General features: G+C 40.5%; 1 protein-coding gene across 9 annotated transcripts in view; it reads right to left on the bottom strand.

The window, feature by feature from the left end:
• Nucleotides 1-6,770: 6,770 nt before the first annotated feature.
• rgs3a (regulator of G protein signaling 3a) overlaps nt 6,771-15,869 on the bottom strand; it is a 119,156-nt gene continuing 110,057 nt past the window's right edge. For 8 of the 9 annotated variants that reach the window (XM_075455965.1, XM_075455964.1, XM_075455963.1 and 5 more), the window contains 4 exons: nt 11,273-11,374; nt 10,177-10,238; nt 9,075-9,241; nt 6,771-8,969 (listed from right to left, as the gene is read on the bottom strand). In XM_075455965.1, coding sequence (XP_075312080.1) covers nt 8,769-8,969; nt 9,075-9,241; nt 10,177-10,238; nt 11,273-11,374 — 532 coding nt within the window. In that variant the 3' untranslated portion in view covers nt 6,771-8,768. Of the gene's footprint in view, nt 8,970-9,074; nt 9,242-10,176; nt 10,239-11,272; nt 11,375-15,728; nt 15,811-15,869 lie in introns of those variants that run through there. The other variant, XM_075455971.1, reaches the window with a different exon arrangement.

Genomic DNA, 15,869 nt, shown 5'->3' with positions numbered 1-15,869 from the left:
AATAAGATAAACACGTCAACACAGAAAATTTCCTTCCTCTGTTCCATCGCTTTTCTTGTGTTTAGTCCTCCTCACGCTGTTTATCCACAGCAACTTGGTCTTGAGATATGAATTGTGTCTGTGTGTGCTCATTGTCATTGCCATGAGCTGAGAGAGCTGATGATTTTTTTGTGGATGCTGTTTCACTGATGCATGAAATCAACCAACTGAAAAAAAACAAACATATTTTTGTTTTATGAGCTTCAGCACTCAGAGGTATGCAAGAAAACGACACTCGGCCCCAGCCAAGATCATGGTCAGATGAAATGATGTGTGTGTGAGGGTGTGAGGGTCATCTTTTCACAGTCATGGATTATCATTCCTCTGATAATGCCTGTCATTTTTTTCCAGTTTCTTTTTATATCACCACTTAGCCTCCAGAGCAAGATTTATTATGGAGAAACTGTGCCTCTAAAAATAGTTTCTCCAGTTTGTCTTTATTTGAATAATTTCAAGAGAGTAATAGATGCTTTGTAGATAGATAGAACAGGAAATGGCAATGCTATACTATCTGTTTAAATGTGTTTGTATCAGGATTCTTAAAAAAAGAAATTCAATTAAACTGTTTGTTCTTGTTTTGTCATGTAGAGACTAGAAAATAGCATATGTGATAAACCATGTGAACCAGCCCATGAGCCCAGACACCAAAAACCAATTGTAAAAACAAAGAACTAACCAGGGAACCAAAAAGCGAGAAAAAAAACCCAGAAGAATTACAAGATAACTAGAAACAGGGACACAAGAATGCGAGTGGCTGAGTATAACATGAGGTGAAATGCTGAGGATCTGGCAAAGACTATGGAAGACCAGAGAGCTTAAATACAAAGGAAGACTGATTAGTGAATGGGAGCAGATGAGATGATTGAACACAGGTGAGTAAATGGAGCTAACGACGGAAACATGGAGACGAAGGAAACAATGAGTGAGTGAATGGAACTAGAAACAAAACAGAACTGAGTCAAGACAAGACAAGACCAAAAGTAATACTAATAAAGACAAAACACAAGAATAGCTTTAAAAAACTCTCAAAAAATTGAGAGAACCTGATAACAAACCAATGACTCAAGAACACAAACCAGAGTGAAACAATGAACCCAGAAAGCATTAATTTCCATGTTTCAAGCCCCCACTTTGAATGAGACACACACACACTCACCAGTCACTATCATAAATGCCAGTCCACTGCAGACTCAGAAGGCTCATCAATGAGAAAACAGGAACACAATCAACTGTAAAGAGTAGGAAGTGGACGCGTGTTGAAACTGGCCGGGAGTGTGCACAGCTGTCACTACCTGTCTGAAAACTAAACAAAGAAGTCTGGAGCACTGCAGAAAGGAAGGAATTATTCCCAGCTTGCTTGGTTGATGATACCAAATCACAAAAATTACTTTGGGGATATCCAGAAAAGTGCATGGGATTCCCCTCATGTATGGTAAATAGATAGATAGATAGATTTCCAAGACAGGAGAAAGAGATACATAGCTAACAGCATATTAAGGAGATAATTAACACTTAAGGTAGAGGTTGAGGTAACAGTACTGTGTATGTACGGTTGTATTGGCCATTAATCTGATGAAGTCAGTGGGTTTTTGGTTGATTACAATCCTATTAGTGAAGTGCATTATTTAGGCTTAGAGTTACTTTACATCCAGCATTCATCATTTAAAGTGTTTTATTGTGGAGCACCAGCCTTTTGTCTTCTCTCCTCTATGCTTCACTTAAAAGTCTGTGTTGTTGTGCGATTAACTCAGAGGTTAACTCTGCACCTGGCTGTCCCATTAGCTTTAACTTGCCTCGGGTTCAGTGAGGCCAAAAACTTGGGAATATAGGAATTAGCTATGTTGAACCTGTTTTTTTCTCTCTCTCTCTCTCTCTTTTTGTGAAAAACACTAGCGCAAACGGGCAGATCAATGAAATGAGAGGTCATGTTCGAGTTAAATCTAAAAATGAACTTAGGAAAAGATTAAAACTGGCTTAATCTAACTTTATGAAGAAAAAGACATAAATAGAAAATCCGGAAATCTCCCCACTGGGCAGGATTAAGATGTAAGCAACTTTTTTAGAGAAACATGAGCGAGTAAATCAAGCTCTGTCAATAAACCTTATCAAATGAAATTGAATGCAAAAGTGGAACTAATCATCACACATCACATGTTCCAAAGTTAGCAAGGTGTAGTGTGGCAGGGAAAAACATCCCCTGCCTGATGCCAGTTGAAGTATTTGTTTGGTTTACCACAGGGTATCTTTCATTTGGAACAGAATATGCTAACTATTCTGATTAAAAGCTAATTTATTGTCAGGGATCCATCTGGGGGAGCCTATTTAACTATTTAACTTGGTCCCTGTCACAGTTCTCCACAGTGCTCCCACTTGACTTGAGTAAAGTTCAAGAGAACAACAAGACGATAAAAAAAAACTTTACTAATGTGTCAAAGGTATTGTACCTTTTGGTTTCAGTAGACATGAGAGAAAGCTAAATCTCCTCAAAGCAACCTGTTAAACTGAGTCTCATATCCGATACACAGCAAAACCATTTGCTAAACTTATGTATATATATATTATGTAATATAATATAGCTCATTATATTTTTTATTAACCCAAGGGATAAGACAGACTATCATTTTCAACTTCCTTCCACTTCCTTGCTTAATCTGTTCAAAGTCTTTGTCCACTAGTTGTCACGATCACATCCGCTCACTCGAACGAAATAAAGATTTTACAGTGTACTGTGGCTATGCATGAGGATGTTTGTGTGCCACATGAGGCTCCCTAGGTTTCATAATATTTTTACAACAGGAAGTTAGGAAAATATCTGGAAACATGTACTTTTTTCTTGATAGGTACAGCAGAATAAATAATGAGAAGAGGGCTGCTCCATTTAAGCTGACCTCTTTTATGTTATGCATCGTATATCTTTTGAGACTTTGGCTAATGGTGTGAAAACAAGAGACAATGAAATCCATGCAGTTGAGGAGATGACTAATAAACAGTTAAAAGACCCTCCACACCAGCCGGTATTAAAGGGTCCGCTGAGTCAGCAAGGGCAGCTGGGAAGATGGGATGTTTCTTTTGTAAACCTGCCAAGAGTTGAAAGGATAGGCCGATCTGAGAACTGTGGATTAATCAAGGCTTAAGCCCCATGACTTTAACACCAATACATGGGAAATGAGAAGGGAAGCTCCACTGAATCCATGATAAGGCACGGTATGAGTCTTCTGTCTTCATGTGTGTGCAAATAGGATTTTGTTACCACATTTCAATAAAAACATAGCAGGATTGATGCCGAAACGACGTGAGTTTTTAATGAACAGTTTATTGGTGTGTTACATTTCCAAAATCGACAGCTGAAATCTGAAAACATTTTTTGTTTGTCTGGTTTTCTGCTGTAGAAATGTAATTTTGATGATCCCACAGTAAGTTACTGAATGTTCCTTCCAATAAAAGAAAATAGAAAATACAATAAATTATAAGAAAGAATAATACAATTCTACACATACATTTTACCAAAAATCCTATTAGGTGTTTTCCTCGTTTTGTGTCAGTTTATGATATACATAAGATGTAATACGGAAAATGATCTCAATACCTTGGTTTGTAATTCAAAAAGGGAAAGAGAACCAAAAAAGTTCAACATAATACCCTATCTTCCTGTTTTCATACTTCACATCACAGTCACTTTGAACGTTACAGCCATAAGGGACTGTTATCTCATTTCCCTTCATATATATGGTCCAGTGTTTCCTCTGTTAAAGGCGAGAGTAAAGAAAGTATTATTGCTCCTTTCCTTTAGTGAATACAACCAGCTCTTGAGACTGTCACAGAGATACCTCCAGGTCATTTCACTCAGTTACGAGCTATCCATACTGTTTGATCACAACATATCAGTTTGGATTGTTGTTGTACTTCTTGTCCAGCCATTTTTTTTCAAGTTTTCGTGTTTCCATACAATCCTCCTCTGTTCCTTTTTAAAAAAAAAAAAATGTTTGCCTTCCCTTTTACAGCTCTGATGTACTTCTATTGTAAAGGTTTATTTGACCTGATACTGGATTGGTCTTTTTGATTGCCACTTGTCTGTACTGACTGATTTTGCTAACTTTTTTCTATTTTTTTTTATTTTAATGAAGTGCAGTGTGAGCTAGCTGCCGATAACTAATGCACTTTTTTTTTTTTAAATCCATAAATGAAGACAATAGCTCTTGCTGCCATGTCATATCCTGGCTGTCAATGGGGAGGAAATTCTGTCAGACACATCTGAAACAGCAGGACATGAGAGATCTGGGGAGGAAATGTGAGATGGCCTATGCAACTACTGAATTTGAAAACAATGACAGACACTGCAATAGCGTTTCCACAAATGACAGAAAGGAAGGAAACTTGAACAAATGGATTAGGCAAAGTAACTTGGCTCAAGGGTGGGGCTATTGTATGGTAAGGAATAGAAAAAAGAAATAGCTTAAAAAAAACACAAGCGTGGGCTGTCGACACAAAGAAGTGGTCAAATGTGGAGCTAGACAGAGGAAGTACTTGTGGAAAAGAAACTGTGTCTGTCAAAACAGATGGCAGCTGGTAAAGAAGATTAGGTGTTAGTAGCCTACTGAGTCCAGCACCCCTTCAGACTGACCAACCCCCCCCAAACACAGACAAACACAGACAAACACACACACACACAGCCCTCAGACCTTCCACTGTTTCCTCTCATCGTACTCCAACGACCTCGGTGGCACTCAACCTTTATGTCCCATCCACAGGCTTTTTTCTTTTTGACATGAAAACAGCTGAGTTCAAGACGAGTCTGATGTGCTGTGTCACCGTCTCAAATACTACTCCACTCCATCCCCACTGGTGGCAAAGTTTGAAGTTGAACCCATTATTCCATTTGTGTGTGAGCTCATAGAAGCTGCATTCAACAACTTGAACCCTTATTTTGTGGTTTTGGCACTATTACCAGTCCAAGTGGATATGAGCTCACTATAACATGACAAGCTAAAAATGATCAAATAGGCTGTTAGCAGTTCCACTCTCTATCTCAATAAATCATCTTATTTATTTGACACCAAAAACATAAATCAAACTTACATGGCAGCTAATTCTTTTCTCAGTGCAACTATATTAGAACATGACAAGAAACTGGCTAATCTCTTATCTGAGAAACATTGTTATTACAAGGAGAATTAATGATTAAAGCCATAAAATGGACTCCAGCTGTCATAAACACGGGTTTCAAGTTATTCAAAATAGTAGCTTGAGATTAGAAGAAATTCACTTGCTTTGTGGACAATGTTGAAATATAAACAATTTGCTGCTAATCTTGCATCCATAGGTAAAATTTGACACTGGGGTGAGCTCTGTAAAAAGTTTTAAAACTCTATCAGCACATTTTGTAAGATAAGATAAGATAAGACAAGATAAGATAAGATAGACCCACAACTGATCCCACAATAGGGAAATTTAGGTGAAAAAACCCCAAAACAGATGTCTTTAAAAAATAGTGTGTAACAAGGTAAACCATGTCCACAAAACTAAACTAAATGTTAACAATCCTTATGCTAAGCTAAGCTTTTCATGTAATGGCCAGCCTCATCTTTAGCATAGAGACTCCTCTCTTTGCAAGAAACCAAATAACTGCATGTTGTTGGTGCAGCTGAACACTAATGCCTTTTACTTTTTTACCTTAACCAGTGCGTGGGAGCTTACAGTAAATGCACATAAGTCTTGACGTAGCAGCAACTTCCAGGGCTAAAAAAACTAAAGGCTGAGTTATACTTCTTTTAACTGCCCTTGCGCTTTCTTCTTGCGCGTATGTTAATGGCTCGAGACGTTTATACTTCATTTAGCTTTGTCGGCGCTTGCGTGTGCTGCGTGGCGATTCACTGCCAGGAGAGTAGGTGGAGTAGCGGGTTTTTTAAATGACAAGCCTACTATGATGAATGCGTGATGCGAGTGATTCATGCTTCTTCTTCTTGTAAATAGCCGGTATTTTGTCAGATTTTCAACACCTTGGGGGTCTAAACGACTACTTTCTCGCCTGAAAATGTTTCAAATGTTGCTAAAGTTATATATTTACAGAGTTTATAGCTTAAGGGAAATCAGCTTTTCAGGCTGGCTGATTTCGGCTCGGGCAGGAGTGAAGTGCGCTGTGTGTAAACGCTCTGCATACTGTCTGATCGATGAGTATGTCGTTTTCAAGTAGTAGGCTTGCGTCTTTTCTTGCGTGAAGTTTAGAAAATTGAGGTGACACACGCAAGCTCGCAATGGGGGGCTTGCAACCGCGCAAGGGCTTGCGTTTCTTCTTGCGTCTTGCTTTGCGTCTTGCGTTACCGACTATAAACCAGGCTTTAGCTGATCTTGAAAAAAAACATTGAGAAAGAAAGTGGCTTCCACCATTGGTTCAAACATTGGTTTGGGTCTCTCATATCCAATTGAATTTATTCAGGGAAACTTTAGGACATCAGCTTGAGGGAGAATTTTTACATTTTATGTGACGTTTAATTTGTATTAAGGCTTAAAGTTGTGCGCAATCAAGTTCACGGTCACATTAACAGCATATATTTTCCTTGCACATCACATCTGTCTGCAAAAGCCACAGTTGACTGTTACCAAATATAAACTCAGACCACAAACCAACTGGCGGCTACGTCCATGTTTCACTATACATACGATCTATGACATGTTTATGATCAAAATAAAAGGGCAAGTTTGCATCATAAGAAAAAACCCAGACACCAGACAGCTTACTTTGTCAGTTGGTTGGTTTTTATTTATCATTAGCAATGACACCAAATGTACTCTACTGTTTTCACCTGCTATCATAGGAGATGCATTTGAATTGTAAACAGTGAAAATGATAAAATGCTTTTCAGAAAACTCCTTACAAGCAGTGTATGACCAGGTAAAAGAGCAGATTGTACCTACTCTTGCTCACCTATTTCATTTTTCTTTTAACAATACATGTTATCTTATAGCTTTGAGTCTCTCATATTTACATAGATACAGCTGGGTCCAACAGTCATCACCAGCAGAGACCTATTGGCTTCTTGTGTTTTTATTTGTTTTTAATGTGTTATCACATAGTTTTCTTAAAGAACTGTATTTACAACCATAACTCCCCCGGCTGCCTGCTGCCAGGGATTAACGCACAGTTAGAATCACTCGCTTAAAATTCATTAAACTACTTATGCTTCTTGAGAGTTTACGTTGTAAGTCAACCTTATAGCTCTAAGTATTTTTTCTCTTAACAAATAAAGGTAATACAGAGCTCTAGCTGTTCTGTCTTCCCCCGTCAAAAAAATTCAAAATTATCCAAATCAATGAAAAAACCAAACATGATAATAAAATAAAATAAGAAATTAAAAAAATATTGCACTTAAAGTTCAGGACAGCATTGGACCTGTTTGGTGGTTAAGAGTGAAGTGAGAGCTTTTAGCCGAGTGCTTTGGAGGACGTGAGGGTGTCTGTTGAAGCGTCCAGCGAGTTAATCTAAATAAATAAGCAAAACTTTGTACACTTGAAGCGTTTTCTTTTGTCCTCCGACTATGAAATGAGCAACCTCTCATGCATTGCCCAGTCGAGGGGAGTGCAGGTTGGAACCCTAGAATATTAAAAAAAAAAAAAAGTATGTAGAAAACCATACTACAGTTGAGAAGATGAAGCAAGCTGTAACCTGTTATAGCAATGTCCTGAGAATGCTTCCTGATAGTCCAGAATGAGCTACAATGTAAAGGAGATGCTGTTTTCTTCTATCTTTTCCATTCCTTGTTGTAAACAGTCTTTGGAGGCAGGAAGCAAGTCGTCTTTTTTTTTCTTTTTTCTTTTTTTCCATCTCTGGCTCTGAATGTGACTTTTAATGTCTTTGATTGTGAGAAGGACACGCATCTGTGCTTCATCACAACGCTAGTCCATCCGTTAGTCACACACTTATGTTCTTTGCCCATCTCCGTCTCTGTCCTTGTGACTGCTGAAGCTATCCAGTCTTGAAATGAATAAGGTGAGAGCCATTTATAGAAGCTTTGAGTGAAAGCAGGGTTTAACAGATGCATGTAGAACTCGAGCCACAATGGTCGTTATCATTCAAACACCTCTCCATCTCCAAAACTTGGAGTCTGATGAAAAGACATGACAAAAAAAAGGACTCTTTGTGTCGTACCAACAGTTTTGAAGTCGCTTCACAGAGGAAAGAGTGGTGGAGCAAAGGAAGGGGGTTTAAAGTGGGAGTCTCCAAAGAAAGGAAGGGTAAAAAGTGACAAAACAGTACCGGACTGTCTTCACGTCTTTAGGGTTTTTGGTGCAACCCCTCGTTTTTCTCCAGTACAACTGGAAAAACACACAAACAAATGCATCTTTTTTGACTTGCACATAAAAAAGAATAACAACAACCAAAAGAAAAAAAAAATAAACAGTGATCAGACAAGCGTCCAGCTCCTGCTGCAGCCCTTTCTCGTGGGCCTCTGTAATTTTAGTAACATCCATCCATCCATCCATTCAACCATCCATCTTGTAACTGTGTAAACTACATTCCTTTGCAGTGCCATAGCTATGCTGCGTCCTCTCACACCATAACAACAAAAAATCATGGTGACCAGGATGACACACACACACACACACACACATACACACACTGAAAATAAAAAGGCAAACAACGAAGCTCACATCCCACCCACTCTGTTTTTTTCAAGTCTGCCCCTTTGTTTCTCTCATCATCTCACTCTTCTCCCTATGTTTGACCTCATCTCTTATGATGAAGATGACGTGGAAGTGGCGCTGGCCTTTTTTTGGTTGATTAAGTCCAAGTAGAGTTCCGAGCGCAGGAAGCGAGGGTATGAGTCCTTTTCCATCAGCCCGTATATCCGCCTCTGTGCAAGGTCGAAGCAGGAGCGTGTCACATTCTGTAGGTTGTCCTTAGTGTGATCTCTAGTGTATGAATCCAGATTCACCTGCAGAGGGAAAGAAACGGAGTGAAGCGTGAGAAAAGAATGGAGAATGCGTGTTTTCTTTTCTCTCACGAGGCCGTTTTATGAGTCGCGCTCACTCCCACTCACCTCTTTACAAGACTGAATAGCGATGTATTCTGCAAAGATTTTCTTGGCTTTTGAGGCCATCTTGGACTGCGACTTGATCTTCTTGTATTCCTCACATGCTAGCCAGAATTCCAGATTCTCCTCGCTGAACTCTGTGCGCAGGAAAGCTCTGAAGGCTGCCAGACCATCTGAGGGAGCGCAGAGAGGAGGAAAAGAATAAACAAAGAGCAGAGTTGACTAAAGTGCCATGGCAACCTAACAGTTGAAGCCCTCCTTGGAGTTTTGGTTCCTGAAATAGCTCTCTGACTGCGTTTTTGAGTCATATGGCTGTAATAAGGTGAGGAATCAAAAAAAAAAAAAAAAACTCCCACGTATCAAAGTCCAATACTAAATGACATCACCCCCACTGACTCTTAATTCCTTAATATTCAGCATAACGGCTGTGTTGTCCCAGCGCACTGAGAGTGAACAAAGAGATGGCTGTTTTCGTGTGAGAGGAAATTGGTGTAAATTTGGGAGTTTAGGGCTTTTTAAATTTCGGTCCAGTTAACGATTTGAGGAAGGGGGCATCCAAGAGAAAGAATTGCAGGAAGCTGTGTCCACCCACAGCTCCTGTCTGCACCTTTCCGTTCCCATGAATCACCCACGCTGATAAGCAGAGCCAACGCAGGCCGTCATCTCATACCTCATTCTGGTAAGCAGCAGTGAGGTAAGAGGTGAAAGAGAGGAAATTAGATGAGGGAGAATGAGAAGGCCAACAAAGCTGAATGTGAAACAGATGTGCTGGCGATGTATCAGCGTTCTGATCTGGAAAAAGAATTGAGGGCGCAATGAATTGTTGTTGTAATTAGCAAATTTCTTCTTGTTTTACCTTGTCTTGTAAATTGTGGACTTTGTCCGTTGGGATTAGGGAAAAGGGCTGCAAGCTGCCAATTCACATAAGCAGTGAGTGTGTGTACATGTAATCCATGTATCTGCACAAGCATATTTTTTTTGTGCTCACAACCTTCCCTGACCACCTCAAACATGCACTGTGCGCCTGACTCTTGAGTATACAAATTAGGGAGAAAATGAGTAAAAAAAGGAGCAAAAACATGGACAAAAGGAATTAAAAGAAACTTACATTTGTGTCCCAGCAGCTTGTCAAGTGAGTCCCCCCATTTCAGCGCTTCCTCTGGGGTGGGCCTGCAGATGAAAGCAGAGCGATTCTTTAACAAGCCCATTTCAGCCAGGTTTCTCATTGTGTGACCCATCCGCAGGATTTAGTCAATGATGAGTGGATGAGAGGAGATGTGAAAGTGGACAATTCCCCTCCGCTGCTTCCTTCCACTCTACTCTACTGAATGGTTGCAACACTGAGAACTATGAGTCTATCTGCTTCACTGTGGTGGGGGTTGTTTTTTATTAGGAGGCGGTAGGAGGAGGAGCTTCAACTGGCCAATCAGAATGTGTTGTTGGGTTTCAGAAACCTCCTACCACCAAGTGCCTGTCTGCCCCCTGCTGCCTCTCATTCTTACAGTGAATACCTCTTCACAGAGACCATGTTACCCTGACTGGAATCCACATCTCACCTTTGTAGGCTCAATCTGACCCAAATTTGTTTATTTTTGTGGGCAAATTGTTTTGAATAGAGCTAGAAAGACAAAAGTCAGGACAATTTGGAGATTTTTTCCGTATTTTGGTTTTTTAGTTTTAGTTCTATACTGAAAGAATAACAGACTGTAATCCACAGGTTTTCCTGTCTTCAATTATAATATTAGCATGTATTTTGTTGTAATGATATTAACCTTTTAAATCTCTTTGTAAGGAAAACTGCATAGAAAATAATAATATAGCTACTTATATAGGGAGAATTTTTAAAAGTAATTCAAACTAAAATATTTATTCTGTTATTTGGCTCCAAGTAGATTTTCATTGAATTATATATATACAAACAACATAAACAATGACAGCTCATAACAGACACTGCAGTCGCAATTTGGAGGGATTTGTATTTTATCTGTATGTTACACTCAAAAAGAATCTAATGTTCTAATATACCCAACATTCCCTATTCACACATTCATTTTATGAATGCCACACTACAGGCACACTCCCATCTCTCCAACTGCCCACATGTCTGTCTTTCAACACCAGGTCATCACCAGTTGTGGCAAAATCCACAAAACAGTCTCACACTCACGCCCACACGCACATGCCGTCAGGAAGTGGCCACTTACTTGACTGACTTCATAGATTTGTCTAACTTGCTGGCTGGGTTGCTTCCTGGGGACTCATTCCTCCTCCGCAGGAAAGCCAGCCGATTCTTCATGTCTTTGGCCCTGAGTGAAAGAAAGAAATAGAGGAAGAAAGTAAAAAAAAAAAAAAATGAGAGGAAGGAAACGGAGATAATAAGAGTAGGATAAGTGAAGTGAGAGGGAGGAGGAAAGATGGGGTATTACAAGGGGGATGGAGATGAGATGGATGGTAGAATAAGTAGAGAAGGAGGACAAAAAAAAGAGACAAAAGGAGAAAGTGTGTTAAGTCTCCAAGTCCAGAGTCCACAACTGAAACAATCCAAGGCATGGAGTCACCAGTTAAGCTCTTCATTGCTCTAAATCCATGTAAAATCAATGCAAAAACAGCCACAAAATCATAAATGTGTACATTCTAGTCTTCAGCCGGTTATGTTGATGGGACAGAATTTTCCAAAAAGGTGAATCTCCTTGTCCTCGCTTCTTGTCAGCGTCTCTCTTGTCAATCTATATATCTGGCACACTAGAAGTGTCCCTGTCAGGTTCCTCGGCAGGGACTAAGCGAATGTGGCAGAGAAGGAGGAGAGAGACTCAGTCCTCACTCCTCTGTTTCATCACGCCATTCTCCATGTGCCTACAGGGGTTGCTGAGAGGGAGCTGACCCAGGGCAGAGGCAACAGGGCACGCTGACATCCCCTCTCCTCTGTGGCTTTCCCTGCAGAATCAGCATCCAAAATCCTCCTGACCACCCACCTCACCTTGTTCCCACCACCTCACACGCAGAGACATCCTGCTGCACATACGTCACGTTAAAACTCACATAAGGTCGCACACCAGCCCACGGTACCCATGAGGTCCGACAGGATTCTGCACATTCCCATAATCCCATGGTACGCGTCCTGGCTTTTCCCGACCCGGAGCACGTGATACCTCGTTGGGATGTGACCTCACTCAACACCCATTTCCTGAGTCCCTGCTTTTGATTTCCACTGTGGATTGACTGGCCCGCTAATAATGCAGCACAGCGTTGTGCGCTGGCTGGGCCTAATCACTGCAAGCTGTCCCTGCCCACAGGCCCCAGGAGACCATATACACCCCAAATTAAGAAACAGTAGCTCCCAGTTATAGACACTTATCATTTAAACATGCACACGCAGGAGAATGGAGCAGCAGATTAGCACAAATACTGTACATGAATATACATGGGCAGAGATGAAAGAGCCCCTGCACAGCCATTTCAAAGAGCCCCTCTGCACCTGTGCCAACTCATGCCTGCTTTAGTAGCGCTTTCAAGCCAGTCACAGCTGTTGGAAAACTCCACCAACGTGTGCATGAGTGTATGGAGGGAAAACGGGAGGAGGTCATTTATGCATGCGTAAAAGTGAGGTGGCTTCACACCAGAAGGAGAACACAGTCAGATGTCGGTGTGAGTTTTTCCAACCTCTGTGGGGCAGGAAAAATAGAAAACAAGCCCGTACACAAGACATGACACGAGCAAATGAGCTGCTGCACGGAGCAACTAAAGAGCTCCTTTCATGTCAGAATGAGCGAGATTTTCTACATAGATGGATTTGGGTGTGTATGAGCTGGGAATTAGGGTGTAGCTGGAGTGCAATACTTGACTATTCATTCATGACAAAATCGCCAGAATGGTGATGCCAAAACGGTTACTTAAAAATGTATATGCTCATTCAAAAAAGAATACGATATGTAGAAAATTCATTTTCTTCTCTCAGGCCAGGTAATGGACGAAATGGAAATTTCTTCAAGGAATATCTTAACCTCCACACACAGTTGGATGACTCATCCATTGATTGAAATAACACAAGTACCCTGCATGAAACAGCCTCAAGTCCAGATGTTTAACTGCAGAGCAGAAATGTAGGCCTCTGGTTCAGCGAAACGGCAGGGTGCTCTAACGCAATATCCCTGTGAATAGCTTATACTTGCCAGTCTAAAGGGTATAAATACTGTTTTAAAAACCCTCATGCTGTTAAATAAACGCATGACACCAGAACAGGATTTATTGGATAACTCTATTTTTAGGTTGCACTTCAGGCTTAAATTAAGAGGGGGGCTGTTTTAACTAAAACTGAGCCTCTGACTTGCCAAGGAATGTAAGTAAAAAAGAAACTGGAAAGTATGCCCCTGGCCTGACAAAAGATGCTTTATTATTGATGTCTGGTTTTATACAAGCTGAGCCCCTGTGACAATGATGTCATATTAACAGAAGCCTAAAGGAAAATGTATGTTTCACTCCTGCCACCATGTGGTTGTCATTGGATACTGCAAACACAAGCACCTTGCATCATTCTAAAAGTTCACTTTTTCATCTATTTTTAGAGACTCCAACTCCATGCAGAAAGTATTCCTGTAAAAAACGAATATATAAACGCCACATTTCAATCAATACACGCTGGAGAAGCAGTCTGTTCCTACACATGCTGCTCAATGATTTCTCTTTTACTCCGGTCGGACTTGAAGAGGGGCCCCACAGTTCTGCTCTATGGAGCGGGCAAATGCAAAAAATGTATTCTTTTTTTCAGCAGTGTCATACAGAGGACTTCAGTCACATGTGCAAGTTAACCTGTGAGAAGAGCTACAAAATCAGCTACATAAGTGTAACTACCTGCAACATATCTGAAACAAATCAAAAACCTACTCATAAAACCTTCCCTGAGTCCTTAAACTCTTCTTCTATTGTGCCTTGTACTGGGTCTTCCTTGATATCCAAAGAAAAAACTAATCTTGGTTTCAGATCATCACATATTCATTGATGGCACCTAGTATGCAGCATTTACTGTGCTTGACTTGAAGATGAGAATTAGTAGACCTGGTTAAATGAAATTAGTATCACTTTTTTTTCTAAGACTGTAATTTACTCTCCAACTTTGTTTATAACGAGGAAGTCAAAATATTAATTTCTTCTGCAGTTCTTCAAAGAGATCAAATCTCACTCTGATCTAGTAAAAAGAAGAGTCAGTGTTTTTCAGAATGTTCTCAAGTGTGTCCAATCCATCGAGTCCAAAAATGCCTCAGTTTGGCCTCACAGTTGTGGAGCTGTTACTGACTGAATTTGAGAATGTTTTTCGGGTTAAAGCTGGAAAAAACAGCCGAGGGCTTAACAGATTTAGAACGGAACAATAAGGGAATGCTGCAGTCACATGCGTTGCTTGTCAAGCCAGCAAGGCCTGCTATTTTTTGACATAGCAAAGCAAAAGAAAGTACAGGTGGATATTTTTTGATGGGATTTAGTTCAGAACTTGACTTTGATTTACCAAGTGCTCTCTGTCCCTCTGCTCTGTAGGTGCTAATGCACCTCACCTCTCTTCTCACATTCTCTCATCCTTAGTACCTCTCCATTTAAAGTTGCTGCTTTTTTCCACCTCACTGCATACCACCAGCTCCGGCAAGCCATTGCTAATACCATTAGCCATGTATCACCCTCCATTTGATTTAATACACCCAGTTACCGCCTACACTTAACTTGATCCGCTAAGAGCCTAACACATGCTCTGTCAAAGATTATCAAATTAAGATGATCTTCGGTCTAGAATAACAAGCCAGGCATTTCTGCTCCGTTGCTCCGCAAGCTAAAAGTAAGATGTGGAAGTTTGTAGCAAAGGCATAAAGTGGACACACACCTGACGGTCTTCTTGTGTCCATACATGAGAGAACACTCTATGAGGTCTTTCACTCTGCAATTATCTGCAGATTTCTATGCTCTTTATTCCCTCTTTGCCTGGCTCACATTAGTCGCACTGAAAGCACCCCTTTGGCTATTCCTGGTGTTCTGAAAAGTAGGCCGCACTCCAAGGGAAAGGTGGCGCATGGGGAGAGCTGCAAACAGACATAATGCAGAGTGCATAGAACCGTATGTGCACGCGGCACATCCACTGCAAAACTTCATCCCACTTATCTATTCAATACTGAATGCTTTGTCTCTCAAAACAACAGGAGATCTTGTTCACAGCCCAGCAAACCAAAGTGAGCAACATTCAAGCCTGTTGTCTGTCCCACTGCCACTCTATTGACAGAAGGCCGTGTGCCTGCGAAGCGAATACAGAAATGACACACAAACAACATTGCCCTGGCTTGTGAGCCTGTTTGTGTATTTGTGTTTGCTGAGAAGGGCCAAGCTAAGCGTCACAGTGTCTATAAAACCTTAAATAAACTATTACTATACTATACTAGGGTCTAAAATGATATAGGAACAAACTGAGAGCATTTGTGCTACATTTTCATCACTGACTAAACAGTTCAGAGAGGTGATTTTTCCAAAAAATATGAAACACAAACACTTTAACAACATGATATTCAAGAGAAAGGAAAGGGAATTGTCCTAAATTTTGTCCATAAATATAACACCATTACATCCACACTCTCCGTCAATCAAAACTAAAAAAAAAAAAAAAAGACCTCTATTTCTGAGCAAACTCACCTTCCTAGCCACAAAAACCACATGAGCAGTTCTATTCCTGATATCCAGGCTGAGTATAATAAGAAAAAGGGACAGCCTAAAGTTAGAAGTTAAAGCTCCTTCCTCCAAAATAGTATCAGCACCTCGCCCTCGTGGGGGATC

The sequence above is a fragment of the Odontesthes bonariensis genome, chromosome 22, assembly GCF_027942865.1.
Source record: "Odontesthes bonariensis isolate fOdoBon6 chromosome 22, fOdoBon6.hap1, whole genome shotgun sequence".
NCBI classification, from domain to species: domain Eukaryota; kingdom Metazoa; phylum Chordata; class Actinopteri; order Atheriniformes; family Atherinopsidae; genus Odontesthes; species Odontesthes bonariensis.
Note: the sequence above shows the minus strand (reverse complement) of the source record. Positions and strands in the feature narration are given on the sequence as shown.